This window comes from Pseudophryne corroboree, chromosome 3, assembly GCF_028390025.1.
Source record: "Pseudophryne corroboree isolate aPseCor3 chromosome 3, aPseCor3.hap2, whole genome shotgun sequence".
NCBI classification, from domain to species: domain Eukaryota; kingdom Metazoa; phylum Chordata; class Amphibia; order Anura; family Myobatrachidae; genus Pseudophryne; species Pseudophryne corroboree.
This window is the reverse complement of record NC_086446.1, coordinates 124,620,601-124,644,710: the sequence shown is the minus strand read 5'-3', so window position 1 is coordinate 124,644,710 and position 24,110 is coordinate 124,620,601. Positions and strand designations below refer to the sequence as shown.

General features: G+C 49.9%; 1 protein-coding gene across 3 annotated transcripts in view; it reads right to left on the bottom strand.

Moving 5' to 3' along the window:
* Positions 1–24,110, bottom strand: part of RNF20 (ring finger protein 20) — a 108,484-nt gene that overhangs the window by 30,383 nt on the left and 53,991 nt on the right. For all 3 annotated transcript variants that reach the window (XM_063958448.1, XM_063958450.1, XM_063958449.1), the window contains exon 9: positions 6,475–6,594. In XM_063958448.1, the coding sequence (XP_063814518.1) occupies positions 6,475–6,594 (120 nt within the window). The remainder of the gene's footprint in view (positions 1–6,474; positions 6,595–24,110) is intronic.

The following is a 24,110-nucleotide window of genomic DNA, read 5'->3' as shown; positions in this document are numbered from 1 at the left end:
GACGGGTAGCTCCCTGCCAGCGTGCAGGAGCTGCGCTGGTAGGGAGCTGCTCTTCAGGCACAAAAGCACTGCCACCATGCGATGCTTTTGTACCTGTGCAGGGGGGGGGGGGGGGGAAGGGGGGGACAGAGCCAGACAAGCGGGGCGGACTAGCCCTGTGCTGGGCGCCCCCCCATATGTCAGAATAATTTATCGTAGATGTGCTAAATCAAGTCTGAATTACCCTCTATGTGCGCTGTCCCTTTGTAAAGTATGGGAGGGTGCAAATTTATAATTTGCAGAGGGGCGCCGAACACCCTAGCACTGGCCCTGGTCCTGAGCTCCGCTCTGTCCTCGTAAAAGACCAAGTATGGACTTTTACACGATAAGGCCCCCAATTTTGAGCCACGTCTAGCAGAAGCCAGGGCCGGTAACATCACTGTCTTCCACGTGAGGTACTTGTCTTCTACCGTCATCAGAGGCTCAAACCACGAGGACTGTGGAAATTCCTCGCACCAAGAGACATATCTTCTCCAGATATGATGATAGTGTTTTGACGTCACAGGTTTCCTGGCCTGAACGGTACTTGTTGAAGAAGATCGCTACTTAGTGGCAGAGGCCAAGGGTCTTCGATGGACATGTCCAGAAGATCCGCGTACCACGCCCTCCGAGACCAATCCGGGGCAATCAGAATTGCCTGGACTCCCTGATTTCTGATTTGCTTGTGCACGCTTGGGAGCAACAGAATCGGAGGAAACAGGTAGACCAGCCGGTAAGGTCAAGGCGACGTCAGTGCATCCACTGCCCTCGTCTGAGGATCCCTGGTTTGTGAGCAATACCAGTGAAACTTCTTGTGGAGACAAGAAGCCATCAAGTCTATCTGCGGGCAGCCCCACCGGTGGGTGATCTGCTGAAACACCTGAGGGTGGAGTCCCCACTATCCCGGGTGGGGGTTCTGACGACTGAGGAAGTCCGCTTCCCAGTTGTCCACTCCTGGAATGAAGATTGCTGACATTGCTCTTGCATTTCTTTCCGCCCAGAGGAGTATCTTTGACACCTCTCGCATGCAGGCTCTGCTTTTTGTCCCACCTTGTCGATTGATGTATGCCACTCCAGTGGCGTTGTCCGACTGAACTTGGATTGTGTGATTCGCGAGCAGAGGAGAGGCCTGAAGCAGAGCATTGTAGAATGTCCAAAGTTCCAGAATGTGGATCGGAAGGAGGGATTCGTGGGCTGACCACTTGCCCTGGAACTGCGCCCCTTGGGTGACAGCAGGGCTGTCTTTTCATACGGGCTCAATGGGCACTTGCCCAAGGGCCTCAAGAGTATAAGGGCACTAGGCTGATAACTGAGGGTCCCCTCTATACAGCGGTACCAGATTTAAAAAAATCGGCCATGGGGAACCGGAGATATTCGATGTCAAAGCAGTAGTCCCCATCCAAACCTGTTAATAGCTCTTCCCAGCTAGATATCTCAGGTTCTCTCTGACTAAACAGTTTTTCTGAGGGTATACTCCAAAAGCTGGGACTCTCCCCTTTTGGTGGACACTGGCAGCTTGTCCCTACTACGCCCAGAACCAGAGATATCAGCCTTCAAGCAGCTGGTTCCTACTCCAGCTGCACACGCCTGGTATGCAGTTTTATATTTTTGTTGGTGTATTGCTCTGGCTCCTGAACTCTGATCCCCAGGTTCCCAGTACATAGTGAAAGGTGGGACTCTCTAGTGTTTCATCCCATTCAAAGCTAAGAAATCTATTTCCAGGAACTTGAGATATCTGCAGTCAAGCAAGCTGCCCTCCCACCAGAAAATTATGAATATTAAGCCCACTCCACTATCCACCCCTCCCGTACGTATTAAACACCCCCTACCACCCTGGAAGTCCTGTACCAGGGCCCCTTCATTCAGTACAATGCCCCCTTCTACAGTTTAGTGTTCTCCCTAAGTAATTAGCAGACATTCCTGCTCAGGTCCTACATGCCGAGTGAAAAATAGAACACCCCCTACTGCCTTCAGGACATCAAAGCTGCAGCTGATAGCATCCCCCACCCCTACCGCTGAAGGATGGGTAGGGGCCCCAATGCATTGCTGTGCCCAGGGGCCTACACTGCTGTTAAACGGCCCTGGGTGACAGCACCCCATCCTCGCATCCATCGTGAGTTGGGTCCAAACCTGATTCCCGAAACTCCGGCCTTCCAGGAGATTGGAGGACTGCAGTCACCACAGGAGGGAAATCCTGGCCTGAGGCGACAGCCAAATCATCCGGTGCATCTGTAGTTGTAGGCTGGACCACTTGCTTAGGAGATCCAATTGAAATGTTCTGGAATGGAACCTCCCAAATTGGATCGCCTCGTAGGAGGCGACCATCTTCCCCAACAATCTGATGCAAAGATGGATGGATACACGAGCAGGTCGGAGCACCATGCAGACCATCTCTTGAAGTGTTCTTGCCTTGTCCTCTGGGAGGAACACCTTCTGGGCCACCGTATCCAGTAACAGCCCCAAGAACAGGAGCCGCTGAGTCGGTTCCTGATGGGACTTCTGTAGATTGAGAATCCACCCATGGCATGACAGAAGTTGGATAGTGTGGTCGATATGGAGCAATAAAAGCTCCCTGGATCTTGCTTTTAGCAGAAGATCATCCAGGTAAGGGTCAACATTGATCCCCTGGACACAGAGTTGGAACATCATCTCCGCCATCACCTTTGTGAATACCCTCGGAGCCGTGGACAGGCCAATGGGTAGTGCCTGGAACTGGTAGTGATTGTCCAGTAGAGAAAACCTCAGAAAAGCCTGATGACGTGGACAAATTGGAATATGAAGGTAGGCGTCCTTGATATCCAGGCAAACCAGGAACTCCTGTTCTTCCAGACCCGCAATCACTGCCCTCAGGGATTCCATTTTGAACTTGAAAACCTTTAGGTAAGGATTCAAGGACTTTAGGTTCAAAATGGGCCGTACCGAGCCGTCCAGCTTTGGAACCACAAACATGATGGAGCAATAACCCATGCCTCGTTGTGGTATCGGTACTGGACCAACTTTTGAATGGCCTATTGCAACGTAACCTGCATATCCTCCAAAGCTCGTTAGGGAGGAGCACCGTCGAACTCCAGCTTGTAGCCCTGAGAAATGAGGTCCCTTTAATGAGGTCCCTTACCCAGGTATCCTGGCAGGAGCTTTCCCAGATGCGGCTGAAGTGACGCAGTCGGGCTCCTACCTCGAGATTTCCTCGGGGTGGGTGGGCACCATCATGCTGTGGACTTAGTGGAAGCAGAACTGGTGCTCTGTTCCTGAGAATCGGTGGTTGCAGGTCTTTTTGACTTATGTCTGCCGCCTATTTGCATTGGAGGCACCTCTGGCCCTAGAACAAAATCTGTTAGACAAAAAGGACTGAACAGACGGCCGGCCCCGAGTGGGAACGCCTAGCCGGCGGGGCCTCAGAGGGGACAAACGTGGATATCCCAGCAGTGACTTTGGAAATCCACGTATCCAACTCAACCCCAGAGAGCCATTCCCCTGAAAAGGGGAGGGATTCCACACTGCGCTTTGATTCTGCATCCACTATCCACTGACGCAACCACAAAACCCTGCACGCCTACACTGCCATGGCAGAAGTCCTAGCATTAAAATTCCCCATCTCCTTGAGTGAATCACACAGGACGCGTGTAGTGTCCTGAATGTGCCTTAGGAAAGTCACCGTAGAGAGACCCTCCTGAATTTGAGTGGCCCATGAATGAATAGCATGGGTCATCCAGCAACCCACTATGACCGGCCTTTGCGATACACCTGCTGCCATGTAAATAGATTTGAGTGTTGCCACTATTTTTCTGTCCCCAGGATCCTTTATAGTAAAGGAGCCCGGGGCAGGCAGCACCGCCTTTTTGGACAGTCGAGAGACTGATACATCAACCCCAAAATTTCCTACCTTCAGAAGCAAATGGGAAAGTGCACAAAAACTTTTTTGACACCTGGAATTTTTTGTAAGGATTTTTCCAGGTTAATTTGAATAAGTCATCTAACTCTGCAGAATCAGGGAAAGTGACATTAGCTTGTTTTGTGTAAAGAAAAACGACTGCTGTGACGCAGCGTCCTCTAGAGGGAGCTTTAACACGTCCCGTATAGCCAGAATGAGGGGTTCAATATTCTGAGCAGAATCGGAATGCCCGGGAAGTCCTCCCCATCCTCCTGTATTTCCTCATCTGAATCAGAGAGTAGAGCAGGTAAACCACGCCTCTGTGGACCTGCATGGGAGATGGAGAGCTGTGTAACATCTGCCCTAACAGCTAAGTCTGCAACAGCCTGTTGTAGTAACTGAGTTTTCTGTACATTTGCAGTGACCTGGGATGACATATCAGACATCATAGTTTTAAGAGACCCTAACCAGGAGGACTCTGGACCCTCTCCCCCAGCCCCTTCACTGATTTGTCAATATTGGCTGCATTGTTCACAGGAAACAGAATCATTAGATAATGGAGAGAATCTGGTGTGGCATACACTGCACAGCTTGTGTTTACCCATGTTTCATAGTAAGCACAAAAACACACACATACACACAGACGGTATACTGATCAAGCCTGCACTTACTGTATGTGAGAGGAGATACACACAGAGAGAAACACCAGCACACTCCTAGTGAGTCTGAAAGCTAATTACATCACAGTAACACTAATAATTTCTGTCCTGTAGAGGACCCAGATAGTGTACAAAAGTGGCTCTCCCCCTTTGCTACACCCTGTATCAGTTTTCCAGCGTCTTGTGAGGCAGGAAGCGCTGTATGTGCTGTCTGTGGCTGCATTAAGCAGAGGATGGCGCCACAATGCAGCTGGTCCCGCTCTGAGGTAGCTCCGCCCCCTCCAATGGCGCCAGAGCTACAGTGATTTTCTATACTGGCAATGTCTACTGTGTGCTTAAAAACATCACACAAGTGCTAGTTCAAGCTGTTTGAAGCCAGTCTACACGGGGGGCTCTAGCATGTGCCCCCTAGGAGAGTCCCGTATGCCGCGACCACAATCAGCCGCACCTTGAACCGGGGGGCCCCCGGTTTGTACTCACCAGAGTCGTCACCTTCAGGCATATGTTAGGAGTGTGCGGCGTGCTGCGGCTGTGACAACCAAGGTGCAGTGCCTCGCTGAACAACAACCCCTCAACCACTGCCCTGCAGCGGGGAAGCGGCTCTGCACCTCGCAAGGCCGGTGACCGCACCCCCCTAACTCCCACGGTGCAGGTATTCTGTTGCCCAAACATCATACCTAAAAATAACAAACGTTTAAAAGAAATTGAAGAAAACTCTCTGGAGCTGCAGAGATGTGCATCCTCTCCTGAGGGCACTTTTTTCTAAACTGCCTGTGGGAGGGGGCATAGCGGGGAGGAGCCAGCACACCCAGTGAAGAAATGTAAAGTGCATCGGTTCCTTTGGACCCTGTCTATACCCCATCGTACTAATCTACCCAATATCCCTTATAGATGCTAGAGAAAATAAAACTATTTTTATATTGCTTTGTGGCCAACGCCATATTTTGTGATAGTCCTTTCCTCATTCTAAAACAAAACTTTTTCCCCTCATTACTCCAAAAGTTACAGTCACATGACCGCCAGGACCGAGACGCCCCACTGCAGCCTTTGGGAACAAGTAAGTAACCAATGGGCCACCAGGGACAATATGTCAACATTCAAACATGTTGACATATTATCAGGGAAAGATCCTTTTACGCAGGGTTTGTGTTTACTTCCCGTAAGAGTGAGAAAACAAATGGTTCAGTAAATACTAGGCATATGCCATAGACAAATTTCCATTACTCTTCATTTGGACTTCTGAAACAATATAGTAAAATATAAAGTTTTTTTTTTAGGAGTGTTCAAAAATATATATTTTTAAAAAATGAAATATTACATAACTTGTAGCCATTTCTTCTTAGACTGGTTGCAGATATAACACTCCAATACCCACAGGAAAGCTGGAAAACTTACCAAGCTGAGTGACACAGAGCTAGGCAGGTTAACCCAGCATTCTCCAGTTACCACAATATGTGATGGCCCAGCTCTCAGCTAGTGCTAGTCTTTGGGCTGCATAATATATCGGTCGGTGAGGCTATGTCTTGTGCTGGATGTTACTGACTTGAGGGAGTTTGCTATGCTGCACATCGGAGAAGTACAATGTGCTGGATATTAGAGCGGTATAGCATTCTGTACATTTGGGCTGTACACTCGGTTAGTCATTAGGGCTATATAGCATGCCCAAAAGGATGAGTGGGGACGGTGGGCTGCTCACATTTGTAACCTTAAGCTGCGTATTCGCCTGAACCCACTACCAACGTTTCTTACCAACTGAGACAGCTGCCAAAATGTCAAGCACCCAACAGCCCTTTGCTATACTTGCATTCATGGTCCCTACAATTGTACTTGACAAATGAGTTTGGTTTTTCTTTAGTTCTACAGATTCAACATCCAGAGATGGCACAGAAAGGACAGCAATGGAGAACACTGGAAGGCGGGAGGTACCTGCAGGTCCTGGTTCTCGGTGGTCACTTCCTGTAGGTCCTGCCTCAGTTTCTCCAGTTCCTGTAGACGGTTCACAGCTAGCTCCTTATTCATGTCTACCTCAGAGGTCATCTCTTCAAACTGCAAGAAAGCGCATGAGGAAAACTTAAAAAGGCGATTGCCACATTATCGGTGGAACACTGCTCGGACCATCAGACATTGCATATGTCTATGCTTTCCCGGCATCAGACTCAGAATCACCCCCTAAGTTACATTAATGAACAGAGAGTAAAAATCACAGATATCTGTAAAACAGTTCAGTAACTTATTTGCAGATATTTAATATGAGGTATTAGTTGTCAGAGGAAGCAAAACTTTTCATCAAGTTTCAGCAAACTTTTTCATATACACTGCTCAAAAAAATAAAGGGAACACTAAAATAACACATCCTAGATCTGAAATATTCTTATTAAATACTTTGTTCTTTACATAGTTTAATGTGCTGACAGCAAAATCACACAAAAATTATCAATGGAAATCAAATTTATTAACCCATGGAGATCTGGATTTGGAGTCACACTCAAAATTAAAGTGGAAAAACACACTACAGGCTGATCCAACTTTGATGTAATGTCCTTAAAACAAGTCAAAATGAGGCTCAGTAGTGTGTGTGGCCTCCACGTGCCTGTATGACCTCCCTACAATGCCTGGGCATGCTCCTGATGAGGTGGCGGACGGTCTCCTGAGGGATCTCCTCCCAGACCTGGACTAAAGCATCCGCCAACTCCTGGACAGTCTGTGGTGCAACGTGGCGTTGGTGGATGGAGCGGGACATGATGTCCCAGATGTGCTCAATTGGATTCAGGTCTGGGGAACGGGCGGGCCAGTCCATAGCATCGATGCCTTCGTCTTGCAGGAACTGCTGACACACTCCAGCCACATGAGGTCTAGTATTGTCTTGCATTAGGAGGAACCCAGGGCCAACCGCACCAGCATATGGTCTTACAAGGGGTCTGAGGATCTCATCTCGGTACCTAATGGCAGTCAGGCTACCTCTGGCGAGCACATGGAGGGCTGTGCGGCCCCCCAAAGAAATGCCACCCCACACCATTACTGACCCACTGCCAAACCGGTCATGCTGGAGGATGTTGCAGGCAGCAGAACGTTCTCCTTGGCGTCTCCAGACTGTCACATCTGTCACATGTGCTCAGTGAGAACCTGCTTTCATCTGTGAAGAGCACAGGGCGCTAGTGGCGAATTTGCCAATCTTGGTGTTCTCTGGCAAATGCCAAACGTCCTGCACGGTGTTGGGCTGTAAGCACAACCCCCACCTGTGGACGTCGGGCCCTCATACCACCCTCATGGAGTCTGTTTCTGATCGTTTGAGTAGACACATGCATATTTGTGGCTTGCTGGAGGTCATTTTGCAGGGCTCTGGCAGTGCTACCCCTGTTCCTCCTCGCACAAAGGCGGAGGTAGCGGTCCTGCTACTGGGTTGTTACCCTCCTACAGCCTCCTCCACGTCTCCTGATGTACTGGCCTGTCTCCTGGTAGCACCTCCATGCTCTGGACACTACGCTGACAGACACAGCAAACCTTCTTGCCACAGCTCGCATTGATGTGCCATCCTGGATGAGCTGCACTACCTGAGCCACTTGTGTGGGTTGTAGACTCCGTCTCATGCTACCACTAGAGTGAAAGCACCGCCAGCTTTCAAAAGTGACCAAAACATCAGCCAGAAAGCATAGGAGCTGAGAAGTGGTCTGTGGTCACCACCTGCAGAACACCTCCTTTATTGGGGGTGTCTTGCTAATTGCCTATAATTTCCACCTGTTGTCTATTCCATTTGCACAACAGCATGTGAAATTGATTGTCAATCAGTGTTGCTTCCTAAGTGGACAGTTTGATTTCACAGAAGTGTGATTGACTTGGAGTTACATTGTGTTGTTTAAGTGTTCCCTTTATTTTTTTGAGCAGTGTATATATGAAAATAAGATTTTAAACCTACCGGTAAATATTTTTCTCGTAGTCCGTAGAGGATGCTGGGACTCCGTAAGGACCATGGGGATAGACGGGCTCCGCAGGAGACATGGGCACTTTAAGAAAGACTTTAGGCTCTGGGTGTGCACTGGCTCCTCCCTCTATACCCCTCCTCCAGATCTCAGTTAGAGAAACTGTGCCCAGAGGAGACGGACAGTACAAGGAAAGGATTTTAGGTAATCCAAGGGCAAGATTCATACCAGCCACACCAATCACACCGTATAACTTGTGATATACTATCTAGATAACAGTATGAAAAACCAACATAGCCTCGGTCCACCACCGATGAAACTATAACGTAACCCTTATGTAAGCAATAACTATATACAAGCCTTGCAGAAGTAGTCCGCACTTGGGACGGGCGCCCAGCATCCTCTACGGACTACGAGAAAAAGATTTACCGGTAGGTTTAAAATCTTATTTTCTCTAACATCCTAGAGGATGCTGGGACTCCGTAAGGACCATGGGGATTATACCAAAGCTCCCAAACGGGCGGGAGAGTGCGGATGACTCTGCAGCACCGATTGAGCAAACAGGAGGTCCTCCTCAGCCAGGGTATCAAACTTATAGAACTTTGCAAAGGTGTTTGACCCTGACCAAGTAGCAGCTCGGCACAGCTGTAGTGCCGAGACCCCTCGGGCAGCCGCCCAAGAAGAGCCCACCTTCCTAGTGGAATGGGCCTTAACCGATTTTGGTAACGGCAATCCTGCCGTAGAATGCGCCTGCTGAATCGTGTTACAGATCCAGCGAGCAATAGTCTGCTTTGAAGCAGGGCCGCCAACCTTGTTGGCTGCATACAGGACAAACAGTGCCTCTGTTTTTCTGATCCTAGCCGTTCTGGCCACGTAAATCTTCAAAGCCCTGACCACATCAAGGGACTCTGAATCCTCCAAGTCACGTGTAGCCACAGGCATGACAATAGGCTGGTTCATATGAAAGGATGAGACCACTTTAGGTAGGAATTGAGGACGAGTCCGCAATTCCGCCCTATCCATATGAAAAACCAGATAGGGGCTTTTATGTGATAAAGCCGCTAATTCCGAAACTCGCCTAGCCGAAGCTAAGACTAACAACATGACCACCTTCCAAGTGAGATATTTTAACTCCACCGTTTTGAGTGGTTCAAACCAATGTGACTTAAGGAAACTTAACACCACGTTAAGGTCCCAAGGCGCCACCGGAGGTACAAAAGGAGGCTGAATATGCAGTACTCCCTTCACAAACGTCTGTACTTCAGGAAGAGAGGCCAATTCGTTCTGAAAGAAAATGGATAAGGCCGAAATCTGAACCTTAATGGAGCCTAATTTTAGGCTAAAATTCACTCCAGTGTATAGGAAGTGAAGGAGACGGCCCAGCTGGAATTCTTCCGTAGGATCATTCCTGGCCTCACACCAAGAAACATATTTTCGCCATATTCGGTGATAATGTTTTGATGTCACGTCCTTCCTAGCCTTTATTAGTGTAGGAATGACCTCATCCGGAATACCTTTTTTCGCTAGGATCCAGCGTTCAACCGCCATGCCGTCAAACGCAGCTGCGGTAAGTCCTGGAACAGACAGGGCCCCTGTTGCAGCAGGTCCTGTCTTAGAGGAAGAGGCCACGGATCTTCTGTGAGCAACTCCTGCAGCTCCGGATACCAGGTCCTTCGTGGCCAATCTGGAACAATGAGGATTGTTCTCACTCCTCTTTGTCTTATTATTCTCAACACCTTGGGTATGAGAGGAAGAGGAGGAAATATATAGACCGACCGGTACACCCACGGTGTCACCAGGGCGTCCACAGCTACCGCCTGAGGATCTCTTGACCTGGCGCAATACCTTTTTGTTGAGACGGGACACCATCATGTCTATTTGGGGCAGTCCCCACCGACTTGCGATCTGCTCGAAGACTTCCTGAAGACTTCCCCACTCTCCCGGATGCAGATCGTGTCTGCTGAGGAAGTCTGCTTCCCAATTGTCCACTCCCGGAATGAACACTGCGGACAGTGCGCTGACATGATTCTCCGCCCAGCGAAGAATCCTGGTGGCTTCCGCCATTGCCACCCTGCTCCTTGTGCCGCCTTGACGGTTTACATGAGCTACTGCGGTGACATTGTCTGACTGAATCAGAACTGGTTTGTCGCGAAGTAATGCCTCCGCTTGACGTAGGGCGTTGTATATGGCCCTCAACTCCAGGACGTTGATGTGGAGACAAGTCTCTAGACTTGACCAAAGACCTTGGAAATTTCTTCCCTGTGTGACTGCTCCCCAACCTCGGAGGCTTGCGTCCGTGGTCACCAGGATCCAGTCCTGAATTCCGAACCTGCGGCCCTCTAGGAGGTGAGCACTCTGCAGCCACCACAGGAGAGATACCCTGGCTCTGGGGGACAGAGTGATCCGCCGATGCATATGTAGATGTGACCCGGACCACTTTTCCAGCAGGTCCCATTGGAAGGTTCTCGCATGGAACCTGCCGAAGGGAATGGCTTCGTATGATGCCACCATTTTCCCCAGGACTCGAGTGCAGTGATGCACTGACACCTGTTTTGGCTTCAATAGGTTCCTGACCAGAGTCATGAGTTACTGAGCTTTTTCCGTCGGAAGAAAAACCCTTTTCTGGTCTGTGTCCAGAATCAAGCCCAAGAAGGTCAGACACGTCGTAGGAACCAGCTGCGACTTCGGGATATTGAGAATCCAGCCGTGTTGCTGTAACACCTTCAATGAAAGTGACACGCTGTCCAGTAACTTCTCCCGAGATCTCGCTTTTATGAGGAGATCGTCCAAGTATGGGATAATTGTGACACCTCGCTTGCGCAGGAGCACCATCATTTCCGCCAGTACCTTGGTGAAAATCCTCGGGGCCGTGGAAAGCCCAAACGGCAACGTCTGAAATTGGTAATGACAATCCTGTACAGCAAATCTCAGGAACGACTGATGAGGTGGAAATATTGGAACATGAAGGTACGCATCCTTTATGTCTAGGGAAACCATAAAATCCCCCCCTTCCAGGCTGGCGATGACCGCTCTGAGCGACTCCATCTTGAACTTGAACTTTTTCAAGTATAGGTTCAGGGATTTTAAATTCAAAATGGGTCTGACCGAACCGTCCGGTTTCGGGACCACAAAACAGGGTTGAGTAATATCCCCTCCCCTGTTGCAGTAGGGGAACCTTGACCACCACCTGTTGAAGATACAATTTTTGAATTGCATTTAACACTAACTCCCTCTCTGAGGGAGAAGCTGGCAGAGCAGATTTGAAAAACCGGCGAGGGGGAACCTCTTCGAATTCCAGCTTGTATCCCTGAGAAACAATTTCTATCGCCCAGGGATCCACCTGTGAGAGAACCCAGATGTGGCTGAAAAGTCGAAGACGTGCCCCCACTGGAGCGGACTCCCTCAGGGGAGCCCCAGCGTCATGCGGTGGATTTTGCAGAGGCCGGGGAGGACTTCTGTTCCTGGGAACTAGCTGTGTGCAACTTTTTTCCCCTGCCCTTACCTCTGGCAAGAAAGTCCGATCCACGTACTTTTTTGCTTTTATTCGAACGAAAGGACTGCATTTGATAATGAGGCGCTTTCTTAGGCTGTGAGGGAACATAAGGCAAGAAACTCGATTTACCTGCCGTAGCTGTGGAGACGAGGTCCGAGAGGCCTTCTCCAAATAACTCCTCACCTTTGTAAGGCAAAAATTCCATATGCCTCTTCGAGTCGGCATCCCCCGTCCACTGTCGGGTCCATAAGACTCGCCTAGCGGAAACAGACATAGCGTTTATTCTGGAACTTAGTAAACAAACATCTCTTTGAGCATCCCTCATATATAATACAGCTATAATACAGCATCTTTTATATGCCCTAGGGTCATTAAAATGGTATCCTTATCTAGGGTCTCAAACTCTGCTGATAAGGAATCAGTCCATGCAGCCACAGCACTACAAACCCAGGCCGACGCCATTGCCGGTCTAAGTATTGTACCAGAATGTGTGTAAATGGACTTCATGGTAACCTCCTGCTTGCGATCAGCAGCATCCTTGAGGGTAGCCGTATCTTGGGATGGCAGCGCTATCTTTTTTGATAAGCGTGTCAATGCCTTGTCCACCTTAGGAGAGGATTCCCATTGTATCCTATCCTTTTGCGGGAAAGGATTCGCCATAAGAATCCTTTTGGGAACCTGCAGTCTCTTGTCTGGGGTTTCCCAAGCCTTTTCGCATATTCTCTTTATATATATGTACCCTCGTGTCAGGGACAGGGGGTTCCTCTGTGATATGCAAAACCTCTTTTATTGCAATAATCATATATCGAATACCCTTAGCCACTTTTGGCTGTAATTTTGCATCATCGTAGTCGACACTGGAGTCTGAATCCGTGTCGGTATCTGTGTCAACAATTTGGGATAGTGTGCGCTTCTGAGACCCCGAAGGACTAGTCGACATTGGGACAGGCATGGTTTGACTTCCTGACTGTTCCCTAGCCTCAGCTTTGTCTAATCTTTTGTGCAATAAATTCACATTAGCACTTAAGACATTCCACATATCCATCCAGTCAGGTGTCGGCGCTGCCGACAGAGACCTTGCATTCATACACTCCCCCTCCTCCTTAGGTGAGCCTTCAACCTCATACATGTCGACACACGCGTACTGACACACCCCACACACACAGGGAAGCTGAGAGAGTATGCCAGCACACACCCCAGCGCTATATGACCCAGGAAAAAACACAGAATGTTTTACCCAGTAGCGCTGTTATAACTTTATACACGCCAATTATGTGCCCCCCCCTCTTGAAAAACCCACTGTCACAGTCAGTAAGCAGGGGAGAGTCCGGGGAGCTTCCTCTCAGCGCTGTGTTGTGGAGAAGATGGCGCTGGTGAGTGCTGAGGAAGAAGCCCTGCCCCCTCGGCGGCGGGCTTCTGTCCCGCTCAAAATCTATCAAAACATGGCGGGGGCTCTTTATATACATGTACAGTGCCCAGCTGTACATGTATATATATGCTTTTGCCATAGGAGAGGTTTATACTGCTGCCCACGGCGCCCCCCCTGCGCCCTGCACCCTTACAGTGACCGGAGTGTGTGAGGTGAACGGGAGCAATGGCGCACAGCTTCACCGCTGTGCGTTACCTCTATGAAGATCAGACGTCTTCTGCTGCCTCTGAAGTCTTCTTTCTTCTCATACTCACCCGGCTTCTATCTTCTGGCTCTTCGAGGAGGACGGCGGCGCGGCTCTGGGACGGACGGCGAGGATGAAACCTGCGTACCAATCCCTCTGGAGCTAATGGTGTCCAGTAGCCTAAGAAACAGGACCTTGAAACTCAGAGAAGTAGGGCTGTTTCTCTCTCCTCAGTCCCTCGATGCAGGGAGTCTGTTGCCAGCAGACTCCCTGAAAATAAAAAACCTAACCAAAATACTTTCTGTAACGTCCTTGAGGATGCTGGGACTCTGTAAGGTCCATGGGGAATAGACGGGCTCCGCAGGAGAAAGGGCACTTTAAGAAAGCTGTGTGCACTGGCTCCTCCCTCTATGCCCCTCCTCCAGACCTCAGTTTTACACTGTGCCCAGAGCAAGATGGGTGCACTGCAGAGAGCTCTCCAGAGTTCTCTGCCTAGAAGCATTTTTGTTTGGATTTTTTCTTTCTACCTTTTACTACTTTTTCACAGGGAGCACTGCTGGCAACAGGCTCCCTGCATCGAGGGATTGAGGAGAGAGGAGCAGACCTTCTTGTCAAAGATAGGCTCTGCTTCCTCGGCTACTGGACACCATTAGCTCCAGAGGGGATGAACGCAGGTTCTTACTGGGCGTCCACCCCCGGAGCCGCGCCACCGTTCTCCTCACAGAGCTAGAAGTACAGAAGACAGAAGTCGTCAGGCGGCAGAAGCCTTCAGCTTCACTGAGGTAACGCACAGCACTGCAGCTGTGCGTCATTGCTCCCATACACCTCACACACTCTGGTCACTGTAAGGGTGCAGGGCGCAGGGGGGAACGCCCTGGGCAGCAATATAAACCTCTGCATGGCAAAGAGACTATGGGGGTCATTCCGAGTTGTTCGCTCGGTAAAAATCTTCGCATCGCAGCGATTTTCCGCTTAATGCGCATGCGCAATGTCCGCACTGCGACTGCACCAAGTAAATTTGCTATGCAGTTAGGATTTTTACTCACGGCTTTTTCATCGTTCTGGCGATCGTAATGTGATTGACAGGAAATGGGTGTTACTGGGCGGAAACAGGCCGTTTTATGGGCGTGTGGGAAAAAACGCTACCGTTTCCGGAAAAAACGCAGGAGTGGCCGGAGAAACGGAGGAGTGTCTGGGCGAACGCTGGGTGTGTTTGTGACGTCAAACTAGGAACGACAAGCAGTGAAATGATCGCAGATGCCGAGTAAGTCTGGAGCTACTCAGAAACTGCTACGAGGTGTGTAATCGCAATATTGCGAATACATCGTTCGCAATTTTAAGATGCTAAGATTCACTCCCAGTAGGCGGCGGCTTAGCATGAGCAAATCTGCTAAAATCCGCTTGCGAGCGAACAACTCGGAATGACCCCCTATATACATGTACAGGTGGGCTCTGTACATGTATATATAAAAGAGCCCCCGCCATATTTTACTAAGTTTGAGTGGGACAGAAGCCCGCCGCCGAGGGGGCGGGGCTTCTCCCTCAGCACTCACCAGCGCCATTTTCTCTCTACAGCACTGCTGAGAGGAAGCTCCCCGGACTCTCCCCTGCTTACACACGGTGAAAGGGTGCTTAAAAGAGAGGGGGGGCACATAATTGGCGGTTTACACATTATACAGCGCTGCTGGGGAAAAACAATTTGTGTTGGTCTCCAGGGTTATTGCGCTGGGGTGTGTGCTGGCACACTCTCTCTCTGTCTCTCCAAAGGGCCTTGACAGAGATACGGTCTTCAGAAGGGGTTCCGTGTGTGTGTGTGTGTGTGTGTGTGGGGGTGTGTGTGTGTGTGTGTGTGTGTGTGTGAAGTGTGTCGGTACGCGTGTGTCGACATGTTTGACGAGGAAGGCTCGCTTAATGTGGAGGGGGAGTGCTTGAATGTCAGGTCGCCGTCGGCAACGCCGACACCGGAATGGGTGGATATGCTGAATGTCTTGAATGCAAATGTCAATCTATTGCATAAAAGATTAGACAAGGCAGAAGCTAGGGATCAGTCAGGTAGCCAGTCCATGCCTGTCCCTGGGGCGCCAGGTCCTTCGGGGTCTCAGAAGCGCACCATATCCCAGATCGATGACACAGATACCGACACAGATACTGACTCTAGTGTCGACTATGAAAATGCAAAATTACAGCCAAAGGTGGCTAAGGGTATACGGTACATGATTATGGCCATTAAAGAGGTTTTGCATATTACTGAGGAACCCCCTGTCCCTGACACGAGGGTACACATGTATAAAGGGAAAAAGCCTGAAGTCACTTTTCCATCCTCATTTGAATTAAGTGATTTGTGCGAAGAGGCTTGGGAATCTCCGGATAGGAGACCACAAGTTCCCAAAAAGGATTCTCATGGCGTATCCTTTTCCACAAACTGATAGGATACGCTGGGAATCTTCGCCAAAAGTTGACAAGGCGCTGACACGTTTGTCCAAAAAGGTGGCACTGCCTTCTCAGGATACGGCTTCCCTCAAGGAACCTGCTGATCGCAGGCAGCAAATTACCTTAAAGCACATTTACAATCATTCCGGTACTATTGCTCGACCGGCTATGGCGTCGGCCTGGGTTTGTAGTGCGGTTGTAGCATGGGCAGATTCCTTATCTACGGAAATTGACACCTTAGATAGGGACGCCATTCAAATGACCATAGAGCATATCAGAGATGCTGCCTTGTATATGAGGGATGCTCAGAGAGACATTTGTTTATTAAGCTCCAGAATAAATGCTATGTCTATTTCTGCTAGGCGGCTCTTGTGGACCCGACAGTGGACGGGAGATGCCGATTCAAAGCGGCATATGGAGTCCGTGCCTTACAAAGGGGTGGAGTTGTTTGGAGACGGCCTCTCGGATCTTGTCCCTACGGCTACGGCTGGTAAGTCAAATTTCTTACCTTATGTCCCCCCGCAACATACAAAAAAGGCACCTCATTATCAAATGCAGTCCTTTCGTTCCAATAAAAACAAGAAGGTACGTGAATCATCCTTTGTTGCCAGAGGGAAAGGCAGGGGAAAAAAGCTGCACACAGCTAGTTCCCAAGAGCAGAAGTCCTCCCCTGCGTCTGCAAAGTCCACCGCATGACGCTGGGGCTTTCCGAGGGGAGGCAGATCTGGTGGGGGCTCGTCTTCGATTTTTCAGCCACGTCTGGGTTCACTCGCAGGTGGATCCCTGGGCATTAGAGATTGTTTCTCAGGGATACAGGCTGGAATTCGAAGACTTGCCTCCTCGCCGATTTTTCAAATCGGCTCTGCCGGCTTCCCCGTCAGAGAGGGAGCTAGTGTTGGCAGCAATCCAAAAATTGTATATTCAACAGGTGATTGTCACAGTTCCTCATCTCCAGCAAGGAGAGGGATATTACTCAACCCTGTTTGTGGTCCCGAAACCGGACGGTTCGGTCAGACCCATTTTAAACCTGAAATCTCTGAACCTGTACTTGAAGAGGTTCAAGTTCAAAATGGAATCACTCAGGGCGGTCATCGCCAGCCTGGGAGGGGGGGGATTGGATGGTGTCCCTGGACATAAAGGATGCTTACCTTCATGTTCCGATATTCCCCCCGCATCAGGCGTTCCTGAGATTTGCAGTGCAGGACTGTCACTACCAATTTCAGACGTTGCCGTTTGGGCTTTCCACGGCCCCGAGAATTTTCACCAAGGTAATGGCGGAAATGATGGTGCTCCTGCGCAGGCAGGGGGTCACAATTATCCCATACTTGGACGATCTCCTCATAAAAGCGAGATCTCGGGAGAGGTTGCTGGACAGCGTGTCTCTGTCCATGAAGACATTGCAGATACACGGCTGGATTCTCAATATACCGAAGTCCCAGCTAGTCCCTACAACGCGTCTGACCTTTTTGGGCCTGATTCTAGACACAGACCAGAAAAAGGTTTTTCTTCCGATCGAAAAGGTTCAGGAACTCATAGCCATGGTCAGGAACCTATTAAAAGCAAAAAAGGTTTCAGTGCATCATTGCACGCGGGTCCTGGGAAAGATGGTGGCTTCCTACGAGGCCATCCCTTTCGGCAGGTTCCATGCGAGGACTTTTCAATGGGACCTCTTGGACAAGTGGTCCGTGTCCCATTTACAAATGCATCAAAGGATCACACTGTCTCCCAGGACCAGGGTATCTCTCCTGTGGTGGCTGAACAGTGCTCACCTACTAGAAGGTCGCAGGTTCGGCATTCAGGACTGGGTCCTGGTGACCACGGACGCAAGCCTCGGAGGCTGGGGAGCAGTGACACTGGGAAGAAATTTCCAAGGTCTCTGGTCAAGCCTAGAGTTTTGTCTCCACATCAACGTCCTGGAGTTGAGGGACATATACAACGCCCTGCGTCGACCGGAGGAATTGCTTAGGAGAAAACCGGTTCTGATTCAGTCAGACAATGTCACGGCAGTGGCTCATTTAAACCGCCAAGGCGGAACAAGGAGCAGAATGGCCATGGCAGAAGCGACCAGGATTCTACGCTGGGCGGAAGGCCATGTAAGCGCGCTGTCAACGGTGTTCATCCCGGGGGTGGACAACTGGGAGGCGGACTTCCTCAGCAGGCACGACCTGCATCCGGGAGAATGGGGACTTCATCAAGAAGTCTTCGCACAGATCACAGATAGTTGGGGACTGCCTCAAATCGACATGATGGCATCCCGTCTCAACAAAAAGCTAAAGCAGTATTGCGCCAGGTTAAGGGACCCTCAGGCGGTAGCGGTAGACGCTCTGGTGACACCTTGGGTGTTCAGATCGGTCTATGTGTTTCCTCCTCTTCCTCTCATACCCAAGGTGTTGAGAATAATACGAAGAAGCAGGGTCAGAACAATACTCATTGTTCCGGATTGGCCACGGAGGACTTGGTATCCGGAGCTGCAAGAGTTGCTCGCAGGGGATCCGTGGCCTCTTCCTCTAAGGCAGGACCTGCTGCGGCAGGGGCCCTGTCTGTTCCAAGACTTACCGCGGCTGCGTTTGACGGCATGGCGGTTGAACGCCGGATCCTAGCGGAAAAAGGGATTCCGGAGGAAGTCATTCCTACCCTGATCAGGGCTAGGAAAGATGTGACGTTAAAACATTATCACCGTATATGGCGGAAATATGTTGCTTGGTGTGAGGCCAGAGCTGCTCCAACGGAGGAGTTCCATTTGGGCCGTCTACTACACTTCCTTCAAACAGGAGTGACTTTGGGCCTAAAATTAGGGTCCATAAAGGTCCAGATTTCGGCCTTATCCATTTTCTTTCAAAGAGAATTGGCCTCTATTCCTGAAGTACAGACCTTTGTGAAGGGAGTGCTGCATATTCAGCCTCCTTTTGTGCCTCCGGTGGCGCCTTGGGATCTTAACGTGGTGTTACGTTTCCTCAAGTCACCTTGGTTTGAACCACTCAAAACTGTGGAGTTAAAATACCTCACGTGGAAAGTGGTCATGTTGTTGGTGTTAGCTTCGGCAAGACGTGTTTCCGAATTGGCGGCTTTATCACATAAAAGCCCATACTTGGTTTTTCACGTGGATAGGGCAGAGTTGAGGACTCGCCCTCACTTTCTGCCAAAAGTGGTCTCATCTTTTCATGTGAACCAACCTATTGTCGTGCCTGTGGCTACACGGGACTTGGAGGATTCCGAGTCCCTGGACGTAGTCAGGGCTTTGAAGATTTATGTGACCAGAACGGCTAGAATCAGGAAGACTGAAGCTTTGTTCGTTCTGTATGCGGCCAACAAGGTTGGCGCTCCTGCTTCAAAGCAGACTATTGCTCGCTGGATCTGTAACACGATTCAGCAGGCACATTCTACGGCAGGATTGCCGTTACCGAAATCGGTTAAGGCCCACTCCACTAGGAAAGTGGGCTCTTCTTGGGCGGCTGCCCGAGGGGTCTCGGCATTACAGTTGTGCCGAGCAGCTACTTGGTCGGGGACAAACACCTTTGCAAAGTTCTATAAGTTTGATACCCTGGCTGAGGAGGACCTCCTGTTTGCTCAATCGGTGCTGCAGAGTCATCCACACTCTCCCGCCCGTTTGAGAGCTTTGGTATAATCCCCATGGTCCTTACGGAGTCCCAGCATCCTCAAGGACGTTAGAGAAAATAAGATTTTACTTACCGGTAAATCTATTTCTCGTAGTCCGTAGAGGATGCTGGGCGCCCGTCCCAAGTGCGGACTTCTTCTGCAAGACTTGTATATAGTTATTGCTTACATAAGGGTTATGTTATAGTTTTCGGTGGTACCGTGGCTATGTTGTTGTTCATACTGTTAACTGGGTAAGTTTATCACAAGTTATACGGTGTGATTGGTGTGGCTGGTATGAATCTCGCCCTTAGATTTACAAAAATCCTTCCTCGTACTGTCCATCTCCTCTGGGCACAGTTTCCCTAACTGAGGTCTGGAGGAGGGGCATAGAGGGAGGAGCCAGTGCACACCCAGAGTCCAAAGCTTTCTTAAAGTGCCCTATCTCCTGCGGAGCCCGTCTATTCCCCATGGACCTTACGGAGTCCCAGCATCCTCTACGGACTACGAGAAATAGATTTACCGGTAAGTAAAATCTTATTTTCTTACAGGAAACTCAGGAGAGCTCCCTGCAGTGCACCCATCTCCTCTGGGCACAGTATCAAACTGAGGTCTGGAGGAGGGGCATAGAGGGAGGAGCCAGTGCACACCCAGAGCCTAAAGTCTTTCTTAAAGTGCCCATGTTTCCTGCGGAGCCTGTCTATCCCCATGGTCCTTACGGAGTCCCAGCATCCTCTAGGACGTTAGAGAAATTAGAGGTATATATTGTGAACAAAAAAAAATGTTGCAAAGGGAAGTGCATGTTTTTATCTTTGCCCGTTTTTCTGTGGGTAACAAGATAACTCCATAAGACAACTCCATACTTGCACTGGATCTATATACACGGTGCTAGGGGGAAACCAGCAAATAATAAGAATTTACTTACCGATGATTCTATTTCTCGTAGTCCGTAGTGGATGCTGGGGACTCCGTAAGGACCATGGGGAATAGCGGCTCCGCAGGAGACAGGGCACAAAAGTAAAAGCTTTAGGATCAGGTGGTGTGCACTGGCTCCTCCCCCCATGACCCTCCTCCAAGCCTCAGTTAGGATACTGTGCCCGGACGAGCGTACACAATAAGGAAGGATCTTGAATCCCGGGTAAGACTCATACCAGCCACACCAATCACACTGTACAACCTGTGATCTGAACCCAGTTAACAGCATGATAACAGCGGAGCCTCTGAAAAGATGGCTCACAACAATAATAACCCGATTTTTGTAACAATAACTATGTACAAGTATTGCAGACAATCCGCACTTGGGATGGGCGCCCAGCATCCACTACGGACTACGAGAAATAGAATTATCGGTAAGTAAATTCTTATTTTCTCTGACGTCCTAAGTGGATGCTGGGGACTCCGTAAGGACCATGGGGATTATACCAAAGCTCCCAAACGGGCGGGAGAGTGCGGATGACTCTGCAACACCGAATGAGAGAACTCCAGGTCCTCCTCAGCCAGGGTATCAAATTTGTAGAATTTTGCAAACGTGTTTGCCCCTGACCAAGTAGCAGCTCGGCAAAGTTGTAAAGCCGAGACCGCTTGGGCAGTCGCCCAAGATGAGCCCACCTTCCTTGTGGAATGGGCATTTACAGATTTTGGCTGTGGCAGGCCTGCCACAGAATGTGCAAGCTGAATTGTACTACAAATCCAACGAGCAATCGTCTGCTTAGAAGCAGGAGCACCCAGTTTGTTGGGTGCATACAGGATAAACAGTGAGTCAGTTTTCCTGACTCCAGCCGTCCTGGAACCATATATTTTCAGGGCCCTGACAGCATACAGCAACTTGGAGTCCTCCAAGTCCCTATTAGCCGCAGGTACCACAATAGGCTGGTTCAGGTGAAACGCTGACACCACCTTAGGGAAAAACTGGGGACGAGTCCGCAGTTCTGCCCTGTCCGAATGGAAAAAGAGATATGGGCTTTTGTGAGACAAAGCCGCCAATTCTGACACTCGCCTGGCCGAGGCCAGGGCCAACCGCATGGTCACTTTCCATGTGAGATATTTCAAATCCACAGATTTGAGCGGTTCAAACCAATGTGATTTGAGGAATCCCAGAACTACGTTGAGATCCCACGGTGCCACTGGAGGCACAAAAGGGGGTTGTATATGCAGTACTCCCTTGACAAACGTCTGGACTTCAGGAACTGAAGCCAATTCTTTCTGGAAGAAAAACGACAGGGCCGAAATTTGAACCTTAATGGACCCCAATTTTAGGCCCATAGACACTCCTGTTTGCAGGAAATGCAGGAATCGACAGAGTTGAAATTTCTTCGTGGGGGCCTTCCTGGCCTCACACCACGCAACATATTTTCGCCACCTGTGGTGATAATGTTGTGCGGTCACCTCCTTCCTGGCTTTGACCAGGGTAGGGATGACCTCTTCCGGAATGCCTTTTTCCCTTAGGATCCGGCGTTCAACCGCCATGCCGTCAAACGCAGCCGCGGTAAGTCTTGGAACAGACATGGTACTTGCTGAAGCAAGTCCCTTCTTAGCGGCAGAGGCCATGGGTCCTCTGTGAGCATCTCTTGAAGTTCCGGGTACCAAGTCCTTCTTGGCCAATCCGGAGCCACGAGTATAGTTCTTACTCCTCTACGTCTTATAATTCTCAGTACCTTGGGTATGAGAAGCAGAGGAGGGAACACATACACCGACTGGTACACCCACGGTGTTACCAGAACGTCCACAGCTATTGCCTGAGGGTCTCTTGACCTGGCGCAATACCTGTCCAGTTATTTGTTCAGGCGGGACGCCATCATGTCCACCTTTGGTCTTTCCCAACGGTTCACAATCATGTGGAAGACTTCCAGATGAAGTCCCCACTCTCCCGGGTGGAGGTCGTGCCTGCTGAGGAAGTCTGCTTCCCAGTTGTCCACTCCCGGAATGAACACTGCTATCACATGATTTTCCGCCCAGCGAAGAATCCTTGCAGTTTCTGCCATTGCCCTCCTGCTTCTTGTGCCGCCCTGTCGGTTTACGTGGGCGACTGCCGTGATGTTGTCCGACTGGATCAATACCGGCTGACCTTGAAGCAGAGGTCTTGCTAAGCTTAGAGCATTGTAAATTGCCCTTAGCTCCAGTATATTTATGTGGAGAGAAGTCTCCAGACTTGACCACACTCCCTGGAAATTTTTTCCCTGTGTGACTGCTCCCCAGCCTCTCAGGCTGGCATCCGTGGTCACCAGGACCCAGTCCTGAATGCCGAATCTGCGGCCCTCTAGTAGATGAGCACTCTGCAGCCACCACAGAAGAGACACCCTTGTCCTTGGAGACAGGGTTATCCGCTGATGCATCTGAAGATGCGATCCGGACCATTTTTCCAGCAGATCCCACTGAAAAGTTCTTGCGTGAAATCTGCAGAATGGAATCGCTTCGTAAGAAGCCACCATTTTTCCCAGGACCCTTGTGCAATGATGCACTGACACTTTTCCTGGTTTTAGGAGGTTCCTGACTAGCTCGGATAACTCCCTGGCTTTCTCCTCCGGGAGAAACACCTTTTTCTGGACTGTGTCCAGAATCATCCCTAGGAACAGCAGACGTGTCGTCGGGATCAGCTGCGATTTTGGAATATTTAGAATCCACCCGTGCTGTTGTAGCAGTACTGCTACTCCGACCTCCAACTGTTCCCTGGACTTTGCCCTTATCAGGAGATCGCCCAAGTAAGGGATAATTAAGACGTCTTTTCTTCGAAGAAGAATCATCATTTCGGCCCTTACCTTGGTAAAGACCCGGGGTGCCGTGGACAATCCAAACGGCAGCGTCTGAACTGATAGTGACAGTTCAGTACCACGAACCTGAGGTACCCTTGGTGAGAAGGGCAAATTGGGACATGGAGGTAAGCATCCTTGATGTCCAAGGACACCATATAGTCCCCTCTTCCAGGTTCGCTATCACTGCTCTGAGTGACTCCATCTTGATTTGAACCTTTGTATGTAAGTGTTCAAAGATTTCAGATTTAGAATAGGTCTCACCGAGCCGTCTGGCTTCGGTACCACAAATAGTGTGGAATAATACCCCTTTCCTTGTTGTAGGAGGGGTACTTTGATTATCACCTGCTGGTGAATTGCTTCCAATACTGCCTCCCTGTCGGAGGGAGACGTTGGTAAAGCAGACTTCAGGAACCTGCGAGGAGGCGACGTCTCGAATTCCAATCTGTACCCCTGAGATACTACCTGTAGGATCCAGGGGTCCACTTGCGAGTGAGCCCACTGCGCGCTGAAACTCTTGAGACGACCCCCCACCGCACCTGAGTCCGCTTGTAAGGCCCCAGCATCATGCTGAGGACTTGGCAGAAGCGGTGGAGGGCTTCTGTTCCTGGGAAGGGGCTGCCTGCTGCAGTCTTTTTTTCTTTCCTCTACCCCTGGGCAGATATGACTGGCCTTTTGCCCGCTTGCCCTTATGGGGACGAAAGGACTGAGGCTGAAAAGACGGTGTCTTTTTCTGTTGAGAGGTGACTTGGGGTAAAAAGGTGGATTT